We start from the raw sequence: 25,514 nt of genomic DNA on the forward strand, positions 1-25,514 counted from the left end.
TATTTTCCTGTTTCACTACCACTTGTTTCTCTGCCTTTGGATTTTGTCAGTGGCAGTGCCAGAACCTGGTATGTTTGGGACCCCCAGAACCAGGTGCTCTTGCACCCCCGTGTCCCAGCTATAAGAAAGCAGCTTATACACAATTAGTAAGTACAAAGCCAATGAAGCTGAGAATCCAAAGTAGCTTTAGTCCTTTATCTTACCTATCTGATACATAAATTCTATTAAGCCTCATTTTGTTAAGTCAATCAAACATTTATTGAGTACCTACTATATGACAGGTGGTGAGATATAAAGATGAGCAAGAAGTAGTCTAGGTTTTTAAGAGGTTCAGAGTACAGTGTGTGGAGATGCATTATAAATGGCTCTATGCCCACAAATTTGGTAACTTAGATGAAATGGACCAATTCCTTGAAAGACCTTACCTTAAGGAGGAACATATACAAAAGCTTGTATCTATTAAGAAAACTGAGTCAATAATTAACAATCTTCCAAAACCGAAAACACTTGGCACAAAACATGATTTCAATATTGGGTGTGATGTGGTTCTGGAATATAGGTGAGGTTCAGTGGGGTGGAGTCCAGAGCCCACAACCAAGAAAGAATTCTTGAGACATCTTTGGTGCAAAATGGTTGGTTGGTTGGTTGGTTGATTTATTTATTTATATTTTATTTATTTGACAGAGAGACAGACAGCCAGCGAGAGACAGAACACAAGTAGGGGGAGTGGGAGAGGAAGAAGCAGGCTCCCAGCGGCAGAGCTTGATGTGGGGCTCGATCCCAGAACGCTGGGATCACGCCCTGAGCCGAAGGCAGACGCTTAACGACTGCGCCACTCAGGCGCCCCCCAAAAATGGTGGTTTATTAAAGCACAGGGGCAGGACCTGTGCACAGAAAGAGCTGCTGCCCCGGGGCTGTGAGGAATGGCTGATTATCTACTATGGTGTTGGAGAAGGAAATGGGAGGTTTCATAAGGATTTTCATATGTTAAAGAAGACTCACAGGATACCTGAGGCCTTGCCATTGTCAAGTTAACGTTCTTTTTCCCTCTAGCAAGGCACTGACAGGAAGATAGCTGGGAACTTCCCGGAGGAACATTATACTCTGCCTGCTTTAAGTATCTGTCAATGGGCTGCAGATTATAAGGACATTTAATTGTATCTGCATTTCCTTCTGGAAGCTAGGTTATTGATAGAAATGCTTTGTTCTTGTCTAAAACATTTGTAAACTGAGGGAGACTCAAGTCTCGCAGGATTATGATCTCTATAAGTTAACTATTTGTTTTTCCTTTCTTTAGCTTTAGGGCAGCCAGAAGTGCCTGAGGAATGTCACATAAATCCCATCTGGGGGTGGGAGTTGTGGGGCTCTGATTCTGCTTTTTCCTCAGCTTGCCTTCCATTCCCTCATCAGGTGGCTCAGTCAGTTAAGCTTAACTGGCCTGACCATAGGCTCAGGTCATGATACTAGGGTCTTGGGGTGGAGCCCTGAATGGGGTTCCCTGCTGAGGAGGGCTACTTCCTCTCCTTCTCCCTTGGCCTCAGTCTCTCCATGCCCAGCCCCCCACCATCTGTGTGCACGTGCACTCAGCTTGCTCTTTCTCAAATAAATCAATCAAATCTTAAAAAAATAAAAAGATTTCACTAGTAAATTCTATCAAACATTTACAGAAAAAATGATACCAATTCTCTACAATCTCTTCAAGAAAATAAAAGCAAAAGGAACACTTCTAACTCTGACTCTTGGTTTTGGCTCAGGTCATGATCTCATGGGTCGTGGGACTGAGCCCCACATCAGGCAGGCTCTGTGCTCAGCAGAGTCTGCTTGGGATTCTCTTTCTCCCTTTGCCCCTTCCCCCGCTCATATGTGCACATACTCACTCTCCTCCTATCTCTCTCTAAAATAAATAAATCTTAAAAAAAAAATAAAAAATAAAAATAAGTAAATAAAACCAGACAAAGACATTTCAAGAGAGGAAAAAAACAGTATTGACGTAGTTTATGAATGCAGGTGAGGACTGGAGCCGACAGCCAAGAAAGAATTCTTGAGACATCTTTGCTGCAAAAATGGTGATTTTATTAAAGCATGGGGATAAGACCCATGGGCAGAAAGAGCTGCTGCACCAGGGTTGTGAGGGTTGGTAGATTATATACTTGGGAGTTGAGGGAGGTAAGGAAACGGGAGGTTTTCAAAAGAACTTTCATATGCTAAAGAGGACCTACAAGATCCTGAACGCCTTGGTTTGGTCGAGTTAAGGTTGTTTTTCCCTCTTATAAAGCAGTAACACATTAAGATACTTCCGAGTTCCCTTCTGGAAGTTAAGGTTATTGATAAGAATGCTTTTTTTTCTGGGGCGCCTGGGTGGCTCAGCCATTAAGAGTCTGCCTTCAGCTTGGGTCATGATCCCAGAGTCCTGGGATCGAGCCCCGCATCGGGCTCCCTGCTCAGCAGGGAAGCCTGCTTCTACGTCTCACACTCCCCTTGCTATGTTCCCCATCTCTCTATCTCTCTCTGTCAAATAACTAAATAAAATCTTAAAAAAAAAAGAATGCTTTTTTTCTTGTAAATCACTAAGACATTTATAAACTGATGAGGACTCATGGACTATGATCTCTATTAACCATTTGTTTTTTCCTTCCCTTAGTTTTAGGGCAGCCAGCAGTGCCTGAGGAATGTCACACACATGGTGTGTCAGCTTGTGCTTTGCCCTCAGCTTGCCTTCTGCTCCCTCATCAGTATCTCTCATGAACGTAGATGCAAAAATCCTTACTGCGACCAAGTAGGATTTATTTCAGGTATGCAAGGCTGATCCAACATGAGAAAATCAATATAATCCATCACATCAATACACTATAGAAGAAAAATCATGATCATATCAACAGATAAAAAGCATCTGACAATATCCAATACACACTCTTTTCTTTAATTTTAAAATTTTATTCAAATTCAATTAATTAACATATAATGTATTATTAGTTTCAGAGGTAGAGGTCAGTGATTCATCAGCTGTATATAACACTCAGTGCTCATTACACATCATGTGCCCTCCTTAATGCCCACAACCCAGTTACCCCATCCCCCACCCATCTCCCCTCCAGCAACCCTCAGTTTGTTTCCTGTGAGTAAGAGTCCCTTATGGAAAAAGCTAATATTTTCTGAATTCACTTGGAAATTCTAAATTGCAGTTACAAAGGCACATCTTAAAAACGTTTTTCTTTTTCATTTAGAATTAAAGCTTGGTTTTAACTTCTATCTCAGAACATATTGAGAATTAAATTTAGTACAAAATATTGCAAGAAGGACCATGTTTTAAGAAATATACTAAGCATGGGTAGGCTAAATATGGCTAGGTCTGATATTGTCCAACACTCATTCTTGAGAAAAACCCTCAGCAAACTAGAACAGACAAGAACTCTCTTAACTTGATAAAGAACACCTACAAATAACCTACAGCTAACATTGTACTTTATGACAAGGAACTAGATACTTTCCCCCTAAGATCAGGAATCAGACAAAGATGCCCCTACTCACCACTCCTATTCAATGCCATATTGGAAATCCTAACTAAATCAGTAAGACTAGTAAAGAAAATAAAAGGTACAGCTTTGTCTGCAGATGACATGATTGTCTACACAGAAAATCCCAAATAACAACAACAAATTCCTGGAAGTAATATGCAATTTTAGCAAGGTAGTAGAATACAAGATTATTAAATAAAAGCCAAGTGCTTTCCTATAAACCAGCAGTAACAACTGGTACCTGGGATCAAAAGCACAACACCTGGCTGTCTCAGATGGAAGAGTATGCAACTCTTCATCTCAGGGTTGTGAGTTCAAGCTCCACATTGGATAGAGAGATTACTAAAAATAATAATAATAATAAACTTAAATAAATAAAAGCACAACATCATATGCATCAACACCATTTGTCAAACCCCAAAGAATTGTACAATACAAAAAATGGGTCCAAATGTAAACTACAATTAATAATAATGTATCAATATTGGTTCTAAATTGTAACAAATATACTACATAATACACAATGTTAATAATATAGGAAACTGTGTGGTGGGGAAAGCGGTGGGAAAGGGGAGGATGGAGATATGGGAACTGTGTATTTTCTGCTCAATTTTTCTTTAACCCTAAAACTACTCTTAAAAATAAAGTTTATTAATAATAATTTTTAAAAAGAAGGGGTGCCTGGGTGGTTTAGTCAGTTTAAGAGTCCAACCCTTGATTTCAGCTCAGGTCACAATCTCAGGGTTGTGAGATCAAGCCCTGCGTTGCGCTCCAAACTGGGCATGGAGCCTGCTTAAAGATTTTCACTCTCTCTCCCTCTGCCCCTCCCCCCTCCTCCCATGCACTAAAATAAAATAAAATAAAATAAAATAAAATAAAATAAAATAAAATAAAATAAAAATTGAGTATGAAAGACATTCCTGACAAGGAAAAATAGGAAAGTACACCATATTTAATTTTTTTATTATTTGTAATTCAGGGAATCCCTTTATATTGTACTATATTAAGATAGAATGCAGCAAAATCCCATGGGCAGATAAATTTATGAAGACTTGCCTTAACACTAAAAATATCCAGACATTATTATTTCATCTATGTTTTCTACTGTTATCCTTTCCCTTATGTGTCACTATCCTTTTATGATGTAAGTATCAATACTCCTTTCCAAAATTTGAAAACCAGGTAACAAAGTTCTTATGGCTCAGTATACAGTCTTGAAGTTTCAGGAGTTTCTCTGATAATAAAAAGTAAACAAGTTCAGGAAAAGGACTTTGAAACATCTATTTTGGCTACAGAGTACCCTCTTCTGCTGACTTTCTCATTCACTACTGTGTTCTGAATAAATAAGGTTATATCAGCTGGTGTCCAAATGGGTGAAGGATTTGCATCTGTGTATGCTTTGGCAGCACACATGGTAAATATGGATCTTCACCATTTATAGTCTTTGAATTACTGATATGCTTAGGAAAAGTCTTTTCATTTTTTTACCGGACCACTATTTCTTGTTACAAAGAAAATTATAAAATCTATTCCTAATATTTTTGTATAGATATCTTACTGATTATTTAATTACATTCATAGTAGTGGTACATATTACAACACACCAGTAAAAACTCTAGACTGATTTCCAATGAACTTCCTTAGGCGAACAACAATTTACATGTGGTGTCATAACTTATTACTGGGAGAATTAAGAGCATCCTAGATGATTCCACTGGGCAAGGACTCTTGAAAGTTTGAACCTGGTTTCCTTTGAACTTCACCCCATATGCTTTTCCCCTTTGCTGATTTTACTTTGTATCTTTCCATTATAATATAATAAGTCATAGTCATTAGTATGATTATATGCTGAGTCCTTTGCATCCTCTCAGCAAATCATCAAACCTGGGGGTGGTCTTAGAGGCCCCCTGACACAATCTCACAATTATATAGTTAGTATAAAATATTTATATAAAATAATAATAAAAAAATAAATAATATTTGTTTAGTATAGAAGCATTTATGAAGTATTTTTACGTATGAAACAGTTGTCTGTTTCCTTAAATGGACAGTGAAAGGAAGAAATTTACCTCAAGTATTTAAAACAAACAACATTAATACAAAAATACACATTTTACCTCAGATAAGTGAAAATAAAATATTCTGTATTGATAAGAACCACAGACTATGCACCAACCATTTCTTGAGTCCCTACTATGTGCTATTATTATTATTATTATTATTATTATTATTATTTAAAGATTTTATTTTAGGGACCCCTGGGTGGCTCAGTTGGTTAAGCGCCCAACTCTTGATTTCAGCTCAGGATATGATCTGAGCCTGAGACTGAGCCCCACATGGCTCTCTGCACTCATCGGAAAGTTGGCTTGAGATTCTCTCTCCCTTTGCTCCCCCCCACTCCATGCATGCTGGTGCGCGCTCTCTCTCAAATAAATAAATAAATCTTTCACAAGCCTGAGATCAAAGGTCGCACACACCACCGACAACCACCCAGGTGCCCCTGTCCTAATACTAAGTGCTTTATGTCAGCTATCTAATTTTCATAAAAACCTTTCAGGTACAAACATATATGTACCCCCCTGCCTGTTCTGCAGATGAGGTAACAGAAGCCCAAAGAATCTACCTAAGCTGCTCTAAGGCCAAAGAGGTAGTAAAGACATGGGGTTCAAACTCAGGTTTATCTGACTCTAGAGCCATTTTATTTCCGCTATGACTGCAAGACAGTGTAACATAAAAGACTAACAAAGTGAACAGTTACTTGAATTTCTCACTTAAACAACAGAAGTAATATGTGAACAGAGAGAAATTTAACATGTTAATAACAAAAACATTTTAAAACTTCATTAGAATCCATTCAATGTAGCTTTGACTAAAAAAAATTACTTTAAAATGTATTACCATCAGCTAGTTAACTGAAAGAACCATAATGAAAACTTATATGTGTCAGTGAAATGCAGTAAAAATAGATAAGAAATGCATTAATAACAAAGAAATGCAAAACTTGAATCAACTTACCATTCTTCTTTTATACTTTCGAGATTATCTACTTCTTTCATTCTTTTGCCTTACTGTAAAAGTAAAAATAAACAAAAGCTAAAGTCCTCAATTCAGTATTTTAGATAAGTTCATTCTTATATATGCATTAACAATCTTTAACGTAAGTTATTAGGTATCCCTAAAGTAGCACTGAAAGGGTCTTAAGAACTTACGTGACCAAACTCAAAGCTGTCATTTTCATTTACAGAGTACAACAGTAATAAAAAATAACTTTTGGAGTCTAATAATCTTCCAACAAAAATATTTTTTCTGCTTAGAACTATTTCTTAAGAATTATGATAAAAATTATAATGTGCCCTTTGGTTTAACAAACAAAATATACTACATTCTTATTCTCATTCTTACAATTCCTTGGGGAAGCAAACTGACATGTACGGTATACAATTCAATGGCATCAATTATATCCTCAATGTTGTACAACCATTACCACTATCCATTTCCAAGACTCTTTCAACTTCCCAAAAAGAAACTCTGTACCCAATAAACAATAATTCCCTATTCCTCTCTCTTCCCAGGCCTAATAACCCCTATTCTAACCTTCTCCCTTTATGAATTTGCCTTGTATTTTGCATAAATAGAATCATACATTTGTCCTTTTGTGTCTGGCTTATTTCACTTAACATAAATTCCTTTGCAGGTATATAACATATTCCATCGCAGGTATATATATTTGTTAACACATTCATCTGTTTTTTTTTTTTTTTTTTAAGATTTTATTTATTTAGTTGACAGAGAGAGACAGCCAGCGAAAGAGGGAACAGAGGCACAGGGAGTGGGAGAGGAAGAAGCAGGCTCCCAGCGGAGGAGCCTGATGCGGGGCTCGATCCCAGAGCACCGGGATCACGCCCTGAGCCGAAGGCAGATGCTTAACGACTGCGCCACCCAGGCGCCCCAATATTTGGACTGTTTACACCTCTGGCTAATATGAATAATTTTGTATTCCCACCAGCAATGTACCAGGGTTCTAATTTCTCCACATCCTTGACAATACTTATTTTATTAAATAATACTATCCTAATAAAGTAAATCTCATTGTAACTAGTGATGTCGAGCATCGTTTTCATGTGCTTATTGGCCATTTGTCTATCTTCTTTGGAGAAACATCTGTTCAAGTCCTTTGCCCATTTTTGATGTATTTTGCCTGCTGTTTCTAAGTTGCATTTTTCTTGATTCAGCCTTTGCTTGGCTCCTATACACCCTGAACTACTTTCCAGAGTTCTAAGTTGGTTCTAACAGCTTCTGCTTGTTTTTCAATGTTTCTGTGGGAACATGAGCTTGAAACTGCCTATTTTGCCATTTTGCTGATATGACCCTCAATATTAATTTTTTAAAAGATTTTATTTATTTATTTGAGAGAAAGAGCGAGAGAATGAGCAGGGGGGGAGAAGGAGAAGCAGGCTCCCCGCTGAGCAGGGAGCCCATCGTGGGGCTCGATCCCAGCACCCTGGATTCATGACCTGAGCCTAAGGCAGACACTTAACCGACTGAGCCACCCAGGTGTCCCCTCAACTTTAATTTAAAAATTTTAAATCTCAGATATATTTGGAACTTATTTTAGTTACAACGACTTCACCTGACTGTTGAGTTTATGGAAAAGTCATTCCTAAAAAAAATAAAATTCCATCTTTTCCTCATGGACTTTTGTTTTAGTCAGTGAGTTATAAGTCACTGATATATCATTATTTATTTTGATGTTCCATTTCCCAGATTTGTCCAGTGGGAATCCCTACAGTGTGATGTCCTTCTGATATGGATTCATCATCCTGTGAGCACCTTCTTACTTTCTGGAGCAAGAAGATGCTCCAGGATAATTTGTTCTTTCTCTGCCCCAGCCCTGGAATCACACTTTTCTCTAAGGAGCCATGGTAACTTTTTTTTTTTTTTTTTTTTAACTGTATTTAGAAACCAGGATGTGGGTTTGGCATGTTTGTTTTTTCTACTGTGTTGCTGCTTCCACGACCTCTTGGTGGACAGATGGCTTGGACTACTTTAAACATTGATCTGTTTGCTTATTTCTTACAATATTTTGTTATAAAGGGAAAACACTAATACAGAAAGTTTGGGAAAGAGAGAAAATAATCCATACTTTGATTACCCCCAACAATAACTATTTAACCTTCTGCTTCTTCCTCTCCATTTTTTCATACACATTCAAATGTATTGCTAGTATATTAATGATTTTTGTTTCCTGTATTTTTCATTTCTGTGCTCTTTTTTTCCATTTGGCTACATAAACTGCTTCATAATTATTTTTAAAGGCTACATATTATCCCATCAGGCAGCTATACCATGACTACTGGGAATTTAGTTCACTTTCAATTTTTCCTAACAAGTAACATCTGTGGTGGGTAAATTCTGTGTATACAGCTTACTTTGTTGTTCCTTTAAATTCCCAAAAATGTGGAAAATCAGGGTCAAAATATATTAATGTTTCTACGACATGTATATAGTGTACCTCTATTTAAAAATGTAAGCACATTTGCATAGAAGGCAAACCTGCAAAGTAAAAGTCACTGAAGATCCACCAGTCCCGTCCTAAAGCCATGAGAACAAGAAAATGGCCTTAAGTAGTAGTCCATTGCGACCACTTAAAACTCTCTCCCAAAAGAAGTCTCCGAAGTACCTGGAGGTGAATTTAATCTGGTAACTGAGGATCTGGTGGCAGCGGCCTTTCACCAGGTAAGAATCAGTCTGAATCATCTTAGGGCCTGCTAACGGAGCTGGGCCAATAAGCACAGCAATTTGTGTTGAACACTAATTCCCACTTAGCCTCGGTTTTGCTAGGAATTAAAGCAGAAAAGTGGACTCTGCTTTGGAAAATATCCTGTCATTGAAAGTTGTTTTAAATACCTCTAGCTTTAATTATGAATTGAAGTAAAATTGATAGCAAATTTATTGAACCTCTTCATGAGAATATTGTGAAAAATTCTGAAAGACAAGGGGAAACAGAAAGGCAAGGAAAAAGCAGGAAATGCAATGGGGCTGAGGAGTGTGGAATATAAAGTGAGGGACAGCACCATCAATGCCATCCCAACAGTAACTTTGGATTCTGCCTTGTAGCTAGAGTTAGGTAGGTAGGAGTCACTAAAGCCATAGAATCCAAGAGGATGGCATTGAACAACTAAGGCAAATTGGATGTCTCTACTGTCTCAAACTATTTTGTATTTCTAAGACTTTTCTTAACCCTTCCTGTAATGCTTTTCTTTTTTGAAGATTTTATTTATTCATTTGAGAGAGAGAGAGAGAGAGACAGAGCACAAGTAGGGGGAGAGAGAGAAGCAAACTCCCCGCCTGGCTGGGAGCCCGACGCCGGGCTCGATCCCAGTACCTGGAGATCATGACCTGAGCTGAAGGCAGACGCTTAACCATCTGAGTCACCCAGGTACCCCTCCTGTAATGCTTTTCAAAATTATTCTCTGAACTTAAAAATGCAAATAGACCATTATTTCATTCAAAGAATCTTAGTCAATATAAATTATATGTGATTTAGCATTGATTAGGCACTAGATTTACAAAGTAATAAACCAGACAAGATTTTTTGTATCAATAGCTTATATAGATTATAAAGATTTATATAGATTAAATAGATTATAAACTATAAGCTTTAAAAATGCAGCCATTAAAAATGATTGTTAAATACAAGATACAATATTGTATCAACGGTCTTTTGAGTCTGCAATGTTTATTACAGTTACTGGATAAATATAAGCACCATTTTAAAAAATTTATTTTATTTTATAAGATTTTTATTTGACAGAGAGAGAGAGAGACAGGAGAGAGGAACACAAGCAGGGGTAGTGGGAGAGGGAGAGGCAGGCTTCCCACTGAGCAGGGAGCCCAATGCGGGTTCAATCCCAGGACCCCTGGATCATGACCTGAGCCAAAAGCAGACGCTTAACCGACTAAGCCACCCAAGCACCCCAAGCACCATCTTTGGACCAAGGATGGACCTGAGGTCTAAAGGAAAAAAAAATAGTGTGTATTTTTACTTATTGTATGGGGAAAAACCGAGCTAAAACCATTAAGAGGATGTGAGAAGGTAAAGCGGGTAAACATAAGAAAGCTAAAATGGTTATCTATCCTAATAGCGATGTGAAAGACAATGTTCAAAAATAAGAACTCAAAATGTTCATGTTGTTTAGAAATATGACTGTAAATAACAGAACAAAAGCTGTGAGTTCCAAGTAGTTGTACTTAGGGAAAGGGGATGGGAGTATTTTTAGTTTTCCAAAACTATTATCTTTTAAACTATATGTATATATTATTCTAATTTAAAAAAATTAAAAAGCAGAAAACAAATTAAAAACATATTCAGAAAACCAGAATTTCATGTTCACTAATTTTTTTCTCCTAAGATTTTGTCCTTCAAATCTCATATTTCTAAACCTATTTAATTGCTTCCCTTTAAAATTCTTCCCTTTCAAACATACATAAAATAGAGAAAAATATAAACACCCATCCCAACCATTCAGGTGTCAGAAAAGTTTAAATTTTGACTTCTTTACTTCTTTTTTAAGAAATAAAGCATTATGGGATGCCTGGGTGGCTCAGCTGGTTGACAGTCCGACCTGATCTTGGCTTGGGTCATGGTCTTGGGATTGTGGAATGGAGCCCCACACTGGACTCCGGGTTCAGTGCAACTTTGCTTGTCCCTCTTCCTCTGCTCCTCCCACTGCTTAGGCATGTGCCCACTCTCCATCTCAAGTAAATAAATAAAATCTTAAAAAAAAAATTGGGGGCGCCTGGGTGGCACAGTGGTTAAGCGCCTGCCTTCGGCTCAGGGCGTGATCCCGGCGTTCCGAAATCGAGCCCCACATCAGGCTCCTCCGCTGTGAGCCTGCTTCTTCCTCTCCCACTCCCCCTGCTTGTGTTCCCTCTCTCGCTGGCTGTCTCTATCTCTGTCAAATAAATAAATAAAAACTTTAAAAAAAATTGAATTGAAACTATTTCAGGTAAAAACATTTATTAAATGGTATGTCTTAAATATGTGCATTTTATTGTATATTAATTACACCTAAACATTAAAAACGTGTGTTTAGGGGCACCTGGGTGGCGCAGTCGTTAAGCGTCTGCCTTCGGCTCAGGGCGTGATCCCAGCGTTCTGGATCGAGCCCCACATCAGGCTCCTTCGCTAGAAGCCTGCCTCTTCCTCTCCCACTCCCCCTGCCTGTGTTCCCTCTTTCGCTGGCTGTCTCTCTCTGTCAAATAAATAAATAAAATCTTAAAACAAAACAAAGAACGTGTGTTTATTCAGCACCTACTATACACCAGGTATGATTCTAGGTGCTTGGGATACATATAGAACAAAGCAGACAAAGATTCCAACCCTCGTGGACATTATATCCTGGTGGTACTGTTTCCAACATTATATTCAACTACTCTAAAATAATCCCTTAGTTTAGATACAATCCTTATTGTGTCATAACATGTTCATTACACTTCTCTGTTCAAATTGTAACCATCCTTCCGGGCATTCAAATCCTAATTATCCTTCAGGTCCCATGTCTACCTAAAGGGTAAAATATTAAACCCATATTAATATTCCTCTCCTAAAGCATGTTGATTTTTGGTATTTAAATCATATTGTCTGAGACTGTTTATTATTGTTTCTTTTGTGGTTTTTAGCTGGATCTAAGATCCTTGACGACAGGTATCATGACTTACACATTTCCAAAACCAAGAGGAGCCATCCCTCAAGTATTTCACTGTATTTCCCTTTAACAGGTTATTGTTCTCTAGCAAACTGCTAATATTTTTCATCACTGTATAGTTATAAGCTACTAATATTGTTTTTACTTATTTTATGACACCAATAGAGAATGAAGACGACTTTAGATTCAAACTAACTTTTGCTGGGATACTGACTACATCATTTTTGAGCTGGGTGACTTTGTTGTTATTTACCTTCTCTAACCCTAAACCTGTAACACGGAGATGATTTTCATCCTCATAAGGTTGTTTTGAGGTCCAGAAAAAATACTAAGAATACAATAATGTTTGCTCCTTTCTCTTTCTCCATTTCTCTGTCATAATCTACTACAAGGATCAGTAAGAAACATCTTCACACTTACTCTCAAGTTTTAATTTCGACATGGCTATGAACTTTTAGTTTACGTTTTGGTGTTTTGGGGTTTTTTTGTTTGTTTTTGTTTTTTTGGAGGCACTTGCTCTAAACCATGTTAAGGTTTTTTTAATTTATTATTTTTAACTTAAATTCAGTTAATTAACATATAAGGTATTACTGGTTTTAGAGGCAGAGGTCAGTGATTCATCAGGCTTATATAATTCCCAGTACTCATTACATCACGTGCCCTCAATATCCACCACTGAGTTACCCCATCCTCCCACCATATTCCCCTCCAGCAACCCTCAATTTGTTTCCTATGATTAAGAGTCTCTTGGGGCGCGTGGGTGGCTCAGATGGTTAAGCGTCTGCCTTTAGCTTGGGTCTTGATACCAGGGTCCTGGGATGGAGCCCCATATCTGGCTCTCTGCTCGTGGGGAGCCTGCTTCTCCCTCTCCCTCTGCCTGCCACTCCCCCCTGCCCTCCTTCTCTCTCTCTCTCCCCCGCTGTATCAAATAAAAAATAAAATCTTTTTTAAAAAGTCTCTTATGGTTTGTCTCCTTCTGATTTTATCTTGTTTAATTTTTTCCTCTCTTCCCCTATGATACTGTTTTGTTTCTTAAATTCCACGAGTGAGATCATGTAATTGTCTTTCTCTGACCTACTTTGAACTTTTAGTTTTGATTTCACTAACTTAACTTTTAAAAATGTTTACATATTTACTGAAACTCCCACCACCATGTGCAAGGCACTGGTTTAGAATTAACGAAAGAAGGGTTAACGTGACAGACACAGTCTCTTAGGAGTTTACAGACTAACAAGGAAAAATATACTGCATTACTAATAGCAAACATGGTATAGAATCATGAAGTAAAAACTGAATCTAAGATGGACATAAAGTCATTATTAAAAAAAGAGTCATCATTATTTTAGGTATTTCTTATTATAAATTAGTAATATGTAATAAACCATGTAAAATCAATTTATATCAGCTGAGTGAACTTCTATAATCATCACAGTCATGTGACACAAATGAACCTAAGTCATGCACTGTACTACAGAGAATAAAAAAAAGCCATCTGACAAATGTCTAAGTTACCATCATGAAGCTCAGAATTAGAAGGGACAGATGAATAGAATTTCCCTCATTTCGCTTCAGTTTACTTCCAATTAGTACCACTACCATCTTATATTAGTATTGTGTATCACAGTTTACCAGACACCTTCCCAATTATTATCCCACTTACTCCCAACAATTGCAGTGATAAAATCAGTCAGGAGAGAGAGATTGAGCTTTCTGGAACATATCCACTGAAAGGAAAATCCAGTCAAAAATAGATTCAGACTACTAAGAAAAGCAGTTTTTTTGATGTATACATTAGAATTCAAATAGAAAAAATCTGCACATTACCAATTGTACTTATTTTTGTAAACACACATGACAGGCTGCATTTTTTTCCCCCAAGATTTAGGTTTTGTATCAAAATAAACCATGGGTATGCTATCTTTGTGTAGAAGCTGACGTTTCTCCTTAGAGATAACACCATTTCTGGCATTAAACACAGCGCAAGGAACCGATGGATCACATTTCCATGTGGAGCCCTTTTCACTTAGATATTCTATGGAATGGGAGTAGGCCACCAATCCTCCATGAACAAACTATGGTAGCACCAAAATCAAACACTTCAAAAGACAGTTTGTATATTTAATGAATTCTAGTTTACTGTTAAATAATAAAAAAATGAAAAATTTTGGAAAGTTTCAGCTCATCTTAGTTGCAGAGTAACTGAAGATATTTTTTGTCTTTTAGATAAACTGTTAATGAGGAAGTTAAATACCCCTAAGGACCAAAGTGATAATTTCAATGAGAAAATCCTAGGGGCAGGGGCGCCTGGGTGGCTCAGTCCTGCCTTCGCTCACAGCGAGATCCATCACACCCCATGTCGTTGGGTTCCCTACTGGGAGCCTGCTGCTTCCTCTCCCACTCCCCCTGCTTGTGTTCCCTCTTTCGCTGGCTGTCTCTCTCGGTCAAACAAATAAATAAAATCTTTAAAAAAGAAAATCCTAGGGGGAAAGGGGCACTTGAGCAGAGGTTGTCAAGGTCACTAAGGCATTTCCATTCCAGGGTTCCACACTTAAGTGTTATCTACCTTGCAAAACCCAGCTCAAATACAATATCCTTTAGAAAACTTTCCACAATTTCTCTGAAAGATGTAAATATAAAATTATTAGCAGGGTGAGGAGAGATGAATATCTACCCTCAGAACGTGCTCTATCTTCACAGCCACAACTCTAGGACCAAATATCACCTCTTGGTGGTTTCCTCACTCCATTCTTGTCCTCACTCAGTGGAGTTTCTACACAGGAGTCAGGATGGCCTTTTTAAATAAACAAACAAACAAACAAACTCTACCCAACAGGATGACCTTTTTAAATAAACAAACAAACAAACAAACTCTACCCCCCAACTCAGAACCCTGAGATCGAGTCTCATGCTCTACCACTGGACCAGCCAGATGCCCCCAAGGTGACCTTTTTGAGGGATGCCTGGGTGGCGCAGTCCTTAGGCGTCTGCCTTTAGCTCAGGGGGTGACCCCGGCGTTCCGATCGAGCCCCACATCGGGCTCCTCCGCTGGGAGCCTGCTTCTTCCTCTCCCACTCCCCTGCTGTGTTTCCTCTCTCGCTGGCTGTCTATCTCTGCCAAATAAATAAATTTTAAAAAAAATTTTAAAAAATAAGATACAAATTTGAGGGCTCCCTGCTCAGCGTGGATCCTGCTTCTCCCTTTTCCTCTGCCCCTTTGTCTGCTCATGCTGTCAAATAAATAAATAAAATCTTAAAAAAAAAAAGATACAAATTTGACTGAAACTTCCCTGCTTAAAACCTTTCAATGACTTCCCACTGCTCTTCATTTTTTTTTTTAAAGATTTTATTTATTTATTTGATAGAGATAGGGACAGCCAGCGAGAGAGGGAACACAAGCAGGAGGAGTGGGAGAGGAAGAAGCAGGCTCCCAGCAGAGGAGCCTATGTGGGGCTTGATCCAGGACTCTGGGATCACACCCTGAGCCGAAAGCAGACGCCTAACGACTGAACCACCCAGGTGCCCCTCCCGCCGCTCTTCAAATAAGGTCCAAATACTCTGGGTAATATTACAGAGAAGTTCATAGCACTGTTACCGCATTTGAGTATTTTGAAAATTTCACTGTAAAGCTTTAAGGTACAGAATAAAAAGCCAGTCCCAAATTGTTAACGTTGCTTAAAAGACCTGGCATCATCTCTCTTGCCCTCTTTTGCATTCTACACTAAATACAACTGCTCTGAACTTTCAGTTCTGTAAATTTCCCTAATCTCCCTCTGGGGAACCTATTTCCTTTGCCTGGACCCTCCTTTGGGGCAGGTCACCTTTAACTAATTCCTATTGACCCATAACATCTTAGTGGGAAGATTACTTTCCTAAGAAAACTTTAACTGACTTTCCAAGCTGGTCATCCCCTTGTTATAATATTTAAACTTCTATCTATATTTACTGACATTTACAGTTGAGCCTTGAACAATACAGGTTTGAACTGCGCAAGTACACTTATATGAAGACTTTTTTCTATAAATACAGGTATTTCTGTAAGTATAGTACATATAAATGTATTACATATAAATAAATAGAAATGTACTATATATAAGTATAGTATATTATAAATGTACTATATATTACAAATATTTTCTTCCTTATTATGATTTCTTCATAACATCTTCTTTCTTCTAGCTTATTTATTGTAAGCACACACCATAATACATATAACATACAAAATATGAATTGATTTCAAGGCTTTCAGTCAACAGTAGGTTATAAGTAGTTGAGTTTTTGGGGAATCAGAATTCATACACAGATTTTCCACCGCGTGGGGGTTGGCACCCCTAACACTCGCACCATTGTTCAAGGGTCAACTGATGAGACTTGTGTGATTGGTTGTTTAACCAATAACAATGTGAAGTCCTTAAAGGCAAAATCTAGAGGGGTCAAAAAAAAAAAAAAATCTATAAGGGTTACCATAGTATCGTGGGCACTCACCAGACAGTAGGTACTAAAAAAATTTTGAATAAGTTAGTAATTAACATTAGGTATCAAGTAAAGTATGCATGTAAAGTATTACCACAGTGCAGGGCTAAGAGTCAGTACTCGATAGGAGTTTCTGTTAATACTGTCTTCCGCCTTGTATCATTACTACCTTGTGTGCTTAATCACTCTCTCCATAGTGCACCCCATTCTTACTGGTTTTTGGATGCCATCAGTGCCTAGCACGAATAGATGCTCAATATTCAGTGAATTTAACTGCCTTTAAAATCAATACGCCTTTCAGCATATTTACACAGAAGACATAACATCAACTTTTAACTTTTCCTCATTAAAAACTAAACTGTAATTTAAAAACGTGTAACACTCCCAAAACACAACTGAGCCATGACTTTGAAATACGGAGGCCGATTTTCACGTCGTTCACACAATGTCATGCTTTACAGTTCCACACTGACATCAATGAAGACTGTCAGTTTCCTATCTTTATTTTCCATCATCTCCAATGATGTACGAAGGAACCGATGTTGGACCTTACCGTTCCTTACTGCTAACAAGAAACTGCGAGTAAAAAGACGCACACACAAAATATTAAACATGGAAAACAGCAAACTCGAAACCTACAAAAAGACTGTCGTGGGGGACTGGTGGTGAAGCTACCTGAGAAATGGCCACCCCAAACAAACGTGCCTGTTATTTCTGCACCGTGCTCTTGCAGCGCACGCCTTTGGAAATGGGGCGGGGGCATTTTAAGTGCGCCTGACTCGAAGTTTCCGAGCGCCCCCAGAACGGAAGCCCTCCGCGGAGCTGGCACAGAGCTCGCCACGCAGGAAGCAAGCGCAGGCGGCAGGCCCGAGGCTCGGCTCACCTGAACTGGCCGCGAGTCTGGCGCGTCGCCGAAACCGCCCAGACCCCGGGCTCACCAAGACCGCCTGGATCGCTGCGGCTCCGCCCGACCCAACGACCACCCCAGCCCAGCGCCCCGCCCGGGAAACGCCCGCCCACGCCCGGCGGCGAGTGGACGTCCCAGCCCCTCACCCCACCGAAGGCGGCGCGGTCCGCCCCAGCGTACTCACCTCCGGCGCGGCCGCAGGCGGGGGCTGCACCGTGTTGTCGCCTCGCGGCCTGGTCCTCGGTTCGCTCAGGGGCCGCGGCTGCCACCGCCGCTGCCGGGCTGGAGCCCCTCAGACGGGGAGCGCCGCCACCCCCAGACCCGCTGAGGTTCGCGGGCCGCGCCGCTGCGACCCGGCCCGCCTCCGTGGGTCTCCGCCGCCGGGCGCCGAGGGCGCGCCCAGCAGGCTCCGCGCAGACCCGAGAGCGCGCGCGGGGGGGCGGGGGCGGGGCCGGCCGCCACCGCCTCAGGCCTCCGCTGACGCGCGCTAATGGCGGCCGCCTCCTGTCCGCCGCGGGCGCTGCTGCTGGCTTCCTTCTCACCCCGTGCCGAAAATGCTGGGAGCGAGGTGTGGGCTCAACGCAGAGCCCAGCGTCTACCCTACTTCTGTACCTCCGCAGCCTCTGATTGAGTCCGCGGAGAGATTTCCCTGCATTGTTACAACGTTGCACTTAACCCGAGCCCCGTAATTCTGGAAAGGGACGGTTAAAGAAATCCCCTCACCCTTTTGTGCTCCTGAAAGGGTTTACTGCTAGGAACCACCCTTCCCCGTGTAACTCACGCGTTCCCCCTTGTTTTTTCCTACTACAGATCAGACACAGACCGTCCAAATTCCCTTCGTTTTTGCCTGGTAAATGGTAAGGTGAACCGATTGCACCAACTGACCAATCTGGACGAAATACGTGTTACCCTGACTTGACCAAACTTTAGTTAAGCTGCTCTCCTTCCACCAGGCCCCTAAACTTTGACCTACTCTCAGCCTGAGCCGGTCTGTAACCCTTTCTTATCCACCACCCCTGAAAATCGGCTCACCTCCTTGCAGAATACCTTTGTACTGTGTGATCACTGCCACCTCCACCTGTTCCTGCTGCTTGCGTACACCCAGTTCTTTCCAGTCTTTGTTCACTTCTCCCTGTGAAGGAAAAGCCCCTTTTTGCCTGACCTTGGAGATAGTTGCAGATCTCCTGGTCAGAGTTCCCCTAGAGGAATAGTCACCCTTCACCCTCCACACCCCTTTGAAATAGTCCTTTTCCCTCTTCCTATCTCATGAAGCTGCGCTAGTCTAGGTACCTCATATAAGTAGAATCATACAATATTTGTCCTTTTGTGTCTGCCCTTACTTCACTTAGCATTATGTTTCCAAGGCTCATCCGTGTTATAGCAGGTATCAGAATTTATTCTTTTGTATGCTGAAAAATATTCCGTGTTATAGCAGGTATCAGAATTTATTCTTTTGTATGCTGAAAAATATTCCGTTGTTGTATATACCACCCTTTGTTTATCCGTTCACCTGCTGATGGACATTTAGATTGTTTCCACCTTCTGGCTGTTGTGAACAATGGAGCTGTGAACATCTGTATACAAGTATCTGATTAAGTCTCTTGCTTTCAATTATTTTGTATATATCTAGATGCAGAATTGCTGTATCACATGGCGTATGTTTAACCGTTTGAGGAACTGCCAAACTGATTTCCACAAGTACAGCATGGTAATATTCCCTTCAGCAGTGTGGAAGCAATCAGGTTTCTCCAAACCCTTGACAGCACTTCTTTCCATTGTTTTGGTGTATTTATAATAGCCATCCTTGGGGTGCCTGGGTGGCTCAGTTAGTTAAGCATCTGCCTTCAGCTCAGGTCAAGATCCCAGAGTCCCTGGATTGAGTCCCACATCGGGCTCGCACGCACTCTCTCTCTTTTAAATAAAATCTTGAAAAAAAAAAAAAGCCATCCTAATGGGAGTGAAGTGGTGGTATTTATTGTGGGTTTGATTTTTATTTCCCTAGTGACTAGTGATGTTGAGCATGTTTTCACGAGCTGATTTTTTTTTAAATTTTGTTTATTTGAGAGAGGAAGAGAGAGCACGAGCAGCGAGGGAGGGGCAGAGGGGGAGGGAGAGGCAGACTTCCCACTGAGCAGGGAGCCAGCAGAGGGGCTAGATCCCAAGATCCTGGGATCATGACCCAAGCAGAAGGCAGACTCTTAACTGACAACCACCCAGGTGCCCTTTTTTCAGGTGTTTATCGACCGTTTTTATGTCTTTGGAGAAATGTCTAATCAAGTCCTTTGCCCATTTGTATGTATGTATGTATGTATGTACGTACGTATGTATGTATGTAAATTTTATGCCCAACCTGGGCCTCAAACTCATGACCCTGAGATCAAGATTCCCATTCTCTGTCAGCTGAGCCAGTGCCCCAGTCTTTGCCCATTTTTAAATAGGATTGTTTTTTGTAATTGAGTTGTAGTTTTGTGGGGGTTTTTTTGTTTCTTGTAGTGTCTTCTGGATATTAATTCCTTATCAGAGATGTGTTTTGCAAATATTTTCTCCTATTCTGTGGGTGGTTCTTTCATTCTGGTGGTAGTGTCCCAATTTGATACACAAAAGTTTTGAGGTTCAATTTATTTTTCCTTTTTTCCCCTATGCTTTTGGAATCATATCCAAGAAACCATTGCCCAAATCCAATGTCATGAAGATTTTCCTGTTTTTTCCTAAGCATGTTATAATTTTAGCTCTTACATTAAGTGTTTGATGCATTTTGAATTAATTTTTGTGCATGGTGTAAAATAAGGGTCCAATGTCATTCTTTTGGATGGTTATATAGTTTTCTCAGAACCATTTTTTGGAAAGACTATCAGTCCTTTCCCCATTTAATGGTCTTGGGATAAATACCACTCAGTTATGGTATAGAATTCTTCTGACATGCTGCTGGATTTGGTTTGCTAGTAATTTGTTAAAGATTTTTGCATCTATATTCATAAGGGATTGTGCTCTGTAGTTTACTGTGATATCTTTGTCTAGCTTTGGTATCAATATAATGCTGATTTCATAGAATGAGTTAGGAAGTATTTCCTCCTCTTTTATTTTTCAGAATATTTTCAGAAGGATTGGCATCAATTCAGTGTTTGGTAGAACCTGGGAAGTCATCTAGTTCTGAGCTTTTCTTTGTCAGGAGGTTTTTGATGACTGATTCAATCTCTTATTGTAGGTCTGTTCAGATTTTCTCTTTCTTCTTGAGTCAGTTTTGGTTATTTGTGTGTTTCTAGAAATTTGTCCATTTCATCAAGATTAACTAATTTGTTGTTATACAATTGTTCATAGTATTTTCTTGTGATTTTTCTTTCTAAATGGTTGTAATAATATCCCTACTTTCGTTTATGATTTTAATAATTGGTGTTTTTTTCCCCTTTTTTTCTTGGTCAGTCTAGCTAAACTTTTGTCATTTTTGTTACTCTTTTGAAAGAACCAATTTTCAATGTATTGTTTATCTCCATTGTTTTTCTATTCTTTATTTTTTAAATTTCCGCTTGAATCTTTATTATTTCCTTCCTTCTACTGGGTTTTGGGTTTCATTTGCTCTTTATCTAATTCTTTTCTCTGTTAGTTTTTTGTTTGTTTTTGGGTGCCAAAACCCAGGATCGAATCTGTTGGCTTTTTTGTTATAAGCCACTATAAGCTCCTTAAGGGTGCAAACTGAGTCATATATTTGTTAGATATTATCTAGAGCACTTTATACAGTAGCTATTATACAGGTATATACTAGGGGACAGTAAATGCTTTTTTTTTTTTTTTAAGATTTTATTTATTTATTTGATGGAGAGAGAGAGAGAGCACAAGCAGAGAGACAGGCAGATGGAAAGGGAGTAGCATACTCCCTGCTGAGCAGGGATCATGACCTGAGCTGAAGGCAGATGCTCAACAAACTGAGCCACCCAGGCACCTCCGTAAATGCTTCTTCAATTGACATAGAAAGATGATAGGTGACCCTCAGGAGTCTGCTCCTGATCCTACATCCTCTTTTCCAGTTGGTATCCCTTCCAAACATCCAGTTCAGGTTACAAATACAGTCATCATCTTTGAGCATTTCCCCTACCTCAAGATGAATATCTAGGCTGGAGCTGCCCAATAAAACTTTTTGAGATGAGGGAATTGTTTCTGCACTGTCTGATACATTAACTGCTAGCAACACTTTGCTACTGAATACTTTAAATATAGGTAGTATATCTGAAGGACTGGATTTGTAGTTTTTTAATTTAAATTTAAATAGCCATATGTGACTGGTAGTTATCACATTAGATAGCACAGAATTCTAATGTCACCAATTCTGATTTTGTCCCATGATTCAGTGTTTATTCAAAGTGTCATGCTTCTTAAAAAATACAGCCTCTTGGAACTCACCCTATGCCTAGTGGATCAGAATCATCTCTTCCCTGAGGACCTCCTTAACAGAGTTGTAGTATCTCATCTGAGATCCCTCAGAAGTAAAATTAGGGGCACCTGAACAGCTCCGTGAATTGAGCTTCTGACTTGATTTCAGCTGAGGTCACAACCCCAGGGTTATAAGATCAAGCCCTGCATCAGGCTCTGTGCTCAGCAGGGAGTCTGCTTGAGATTCTCTCCCTCCCACCACTCATGCATGCTCTCTTTCTCTCAAATAAATCAATGTTCTTCTTCTTTTTAAAATATTTTATTTATTTATTTTAGAGAGAGAGCACAAGAAGGGGGAGCAGAGTGGCTGAGGGAGAGACAGAAGCAGGTTCTCTGCTGAGCAGGGAGCCGATGTGGGGTTCAATCCCAGGGCCCTGGGATGATGACCTGAGCTGATGGCATATGCTCTACCAACTGAGCCACCCAGATGCCCCTAAATAAATCAATCTTTTAAAAAAAGTAAATTAAAAAAACAAACAAAACCAAACCTAATTTTGTCATTGCTTATCCTTTCTGTTAACTTTTTATATCCTGTATCATTCTTTGTTTTTATTTTTACTTTCTCCCAGCCTGTGACTTGCCTTGTAAAAAGGTGTCTTAAAAGTGTCTTTCAAAGAACCCAATTTATCAGCTTCTATAGTTTATGTTTTTGTGTCTGTTGTAAGAAATCTTTGCCTACCCCATAGTCACAAAGATTATCTTTTAGGCTTTATTCTAAAAAAATATATAGTTTTATCCTTGCGTTTAAGTCTATAATCAATCTGAAATTAATCTTTATAATTAATATGAAGTAATGGTAAAGATTTATTTTTTTTGCATAGGAATATATTCTAGCATCATTTATTGAAAAGTATCCTTTCCTGTTAATCACCTTGGCATCTTGACAAAAATCAATTGACCATATGTGTGAGTCTCTTTCTGGACTTTCTATTCATTTCCATCGAGCTGTATTACTATATATTTACACTGCCCTGATTATTATAACTTAATAGGAAGACTTATGGGGCGCCTGGGTGGCTCAGTCATTAAGCATCTGCCTTCGGCTCAGGGCATGATCCCAGAGTCCTGGGATTGAGCCCTGCATAGGTTCCCTGCTCTGCTGGGAAGCCTGATGCTTCCTCTCCCACTCCCCCTGCTTGTGTTTCCTCTCTCGCTGGCTGTCTCTATGTCAAATAAATAAATAAAATCTTAAAAAAAAATAGGAAGACTTAAAATGAGGTAATGTAGTTCTCCACTTTTGTACTGTTCCTGATTGTTTAGGTGACTCTAGGTTCTTTGCATCTCCATATAAATTTTAGATTCAGTTTCTTAATTTCTAAAATGTCTGCTGGGATTTTTACTGGAATTGACTTGAATCTATTGATTAATTTGGGGATAATTTTCATCCAGCAATATGAAGTATCTGGTAAACCTCTCTACTTGTTTAGTTTTTCCTCAGCAATACTTTTTAGTTTTCAGTATATAGATTTTCCATATTTTTAAAAATATTTATTTACTTGTCAGAGGGAAAGAGAGAGAGAGTGAGAGTGGCAGGCAGAGGGGGAAGCGGGCTACCTGCTGAGCAAGGACCCTGATGCAGGACTTGATCCCAGGACCCTGAGATCATGACCTGAGCCAAACACAGAAGCTTAACCGGCTGAAACACCTAGTTGTTCCTAGATTTTCCATATATTTTGTTAAATTTATCATCGATATTTCAACTATGTTCAATTGCTTGTTTTAAGTATATAGAAATAATTTTTATATTGGGGCGCCTGAGTGGCTCAGCCATTAAGCTTCTGCCTTCAGCTCAGGTCATGATCCCAGGGCCCTGGGATCAAGCCCCACATCGGGCTCCCTGTTTGGCAGGAGGCCTGCTTCTCCCTCTCCCACTCCCCTTGTTTGTGTTCCCTCTTTTGCTGTCTCTCTCTGTCAAACAAATAAAATCTTAAAAAAAAAAATAATTTTTATAAATTGATATGCTATGACTTTGCTAAATTCACCTATTAGTCCTACCAGGGCTTTTTGTTGTTTTTTAGATTTTTAAAGATTTCCTATGAGATTATCATGTTTATCCATAAAGACAGTTGCTTCTTCCTTTCTAAACTGTATGTATATCTTTGGGGTGCCTGGCTGGCTCAGTTGGTGGAGTGTGTAACTTTTGATCTTGGGATTGAGTGTAGGGATTACTTAAAAATAAAAATCTTCAAAAAAAAAACCTATATACCTTTTATTTATTTTTCTTTACTATTGCTTTGTCTAGGACTCCTAGTACAATGTTGAATAGAAATGATTAGAACAGACATTCTTGCCATGTTCCTGAAATTTAGAGAAAAGCCATCACCTTTCAGCATTTTTCTTTTTTTAAGATTTTATTTGAGAGAGAGAGAGATGGGGAGAGAGCAAGCAAGGGGGTGGGGAGCAGAGGGAGAGGGAGAAGCAGAGGCCCCATTGAGCAGGGAGCCCAACACAGGACTGGATCCCAGGACCCTGGGATCATGACCTGAGACGAGAGCAGATGCTCAACTGACTGAGCCACCCAGGCACCCCAACCTTTCACCATTTGTTACTGTGTTAGCTATAGGACTTTTTAGATGTTCTTTATCAGGTTGAGGAAGTTACCTACTAGTCCTACTTTGGAACTGTCAAATGCTTGTTCTGAATCTAAGACAACCATATGGATTTTCTCTTTTATTTCTCCTTTCTCCTTATTATACTGATATTGCGAATTACATTGATTTTACTTTCAAATGTTTAACCAATTTTGTATTCTTGGGATAAATCTCACTTAGTCATGATTTATCATTCTTTTTATGTATTCATGGATTTGATTTATTGTTGTTAATGTTTTGTTACAAACATTTGTGTTCTTCTATGTAAAAGAAATAGCTGTTTGTGTTTTCTTTATGTTATTAGTTTCAATATCAGGGTAATGCGGACTTATGAATGAGTTGAGAAATGTTTCCTCCTCTATATTCTAAAGGAATTGGTGTAAAATTGGTATTGTTTTTCTTTAAATATAGGATAGACTTCACCAGGGATGTTATCTGGGACTGGTGTATTATTTGTGGGAAAGTATTTAATTACACATTTAATTTATTTAACCAATAATAGGGGTATTCAGGTTATCTTTTTTTTTTTTTTTTTTTTTTTGAGTGAGCTTTAGTAATTTCAATTCAAGGAATTTGTCTACTTCATAAGTATTTTGGAACTTCTTGGCATAAAGTTGTTCATTATATTTCTTGTCTCTTTAATGTCTATAGCAAAGGCTGGCAATAGCAGCCCATGGGCAAAATCTACTCTATGGTCTGTTTGTGTATATGTGTGAGCAAGATAAAAATATTTATAAACAGAATTCTGCTGACTCCAAGTCTGTAAGATCTTGAGTGATGCTTACACTCTCACTCCTGAAATTTATAATTTGATTTTCCTCCTTGCCCATCTCCCCCTTGATGGGTCTGGCTAGGGGCTTATCTTTTTTTCTTTTTACAGAAATCAACTTTTGATTTAA

At 39.2% G+C, this 25,514-nt stretch overlaps 1 protein-coding gene across 9 annotated transcripts in view; it reads right to left on the minus strand.

The window, feature by feature from the left end:
* UBXN2A (UBX domain protein 2A) overlaps window positions 1–25,514 on the minus strand; it is a 52,662-nt gene that overhangs the window by 24,217 nt on the left and 2,931 nt on the right. For 2 of the 9 annotated variants that reach the window (XM_048222452.2, XM_026519647.4), the window contains 2 exons: window positions 18,632–18,731; window positions 6,531–6,583 (listed from right to left, as the gene is read on the minus strand). In XM_048222452.2, the coding sequence (XP_048078409.1) occupies window positions 6,531–6,571 (41 nt within the window). In that variant the 5' untranslated portion in view covers window positions 6,572–6,583; window positions 18,632–18,731. Of the gene's footprint in view, window positions 1–6,530; window positions 6,584–14,894; window positions 15,031–15,168; window positions 15,329–17,575; window positions 17,707–17,783; window positions 18,000–18,631; window positions 18,732–25,514 lie in introns of those variants that run through there. The other 7 variants (XM_048222450.2, XM_057309376.1, XM_057309378.1 and 4 more) reach the window with 7 other exon arrangements.

The sequence above is a fragment of the Ursus arctos genome, unplaced genomic scaffold, assembly GCF_023065955.2.
Source record: "Ursus arctos isolate Adak ecotype North America unplaced genomic scaffold, UrsArc2.0 scaffold_8, whole genome shotgun sequence".
Taxonomy (NCBI): domain Eukaryota; kingdom Metazoa; phylum Chordata; class Mammalia; order Carnivora; family Ursidae; genus Ursus; species Ursus arctos.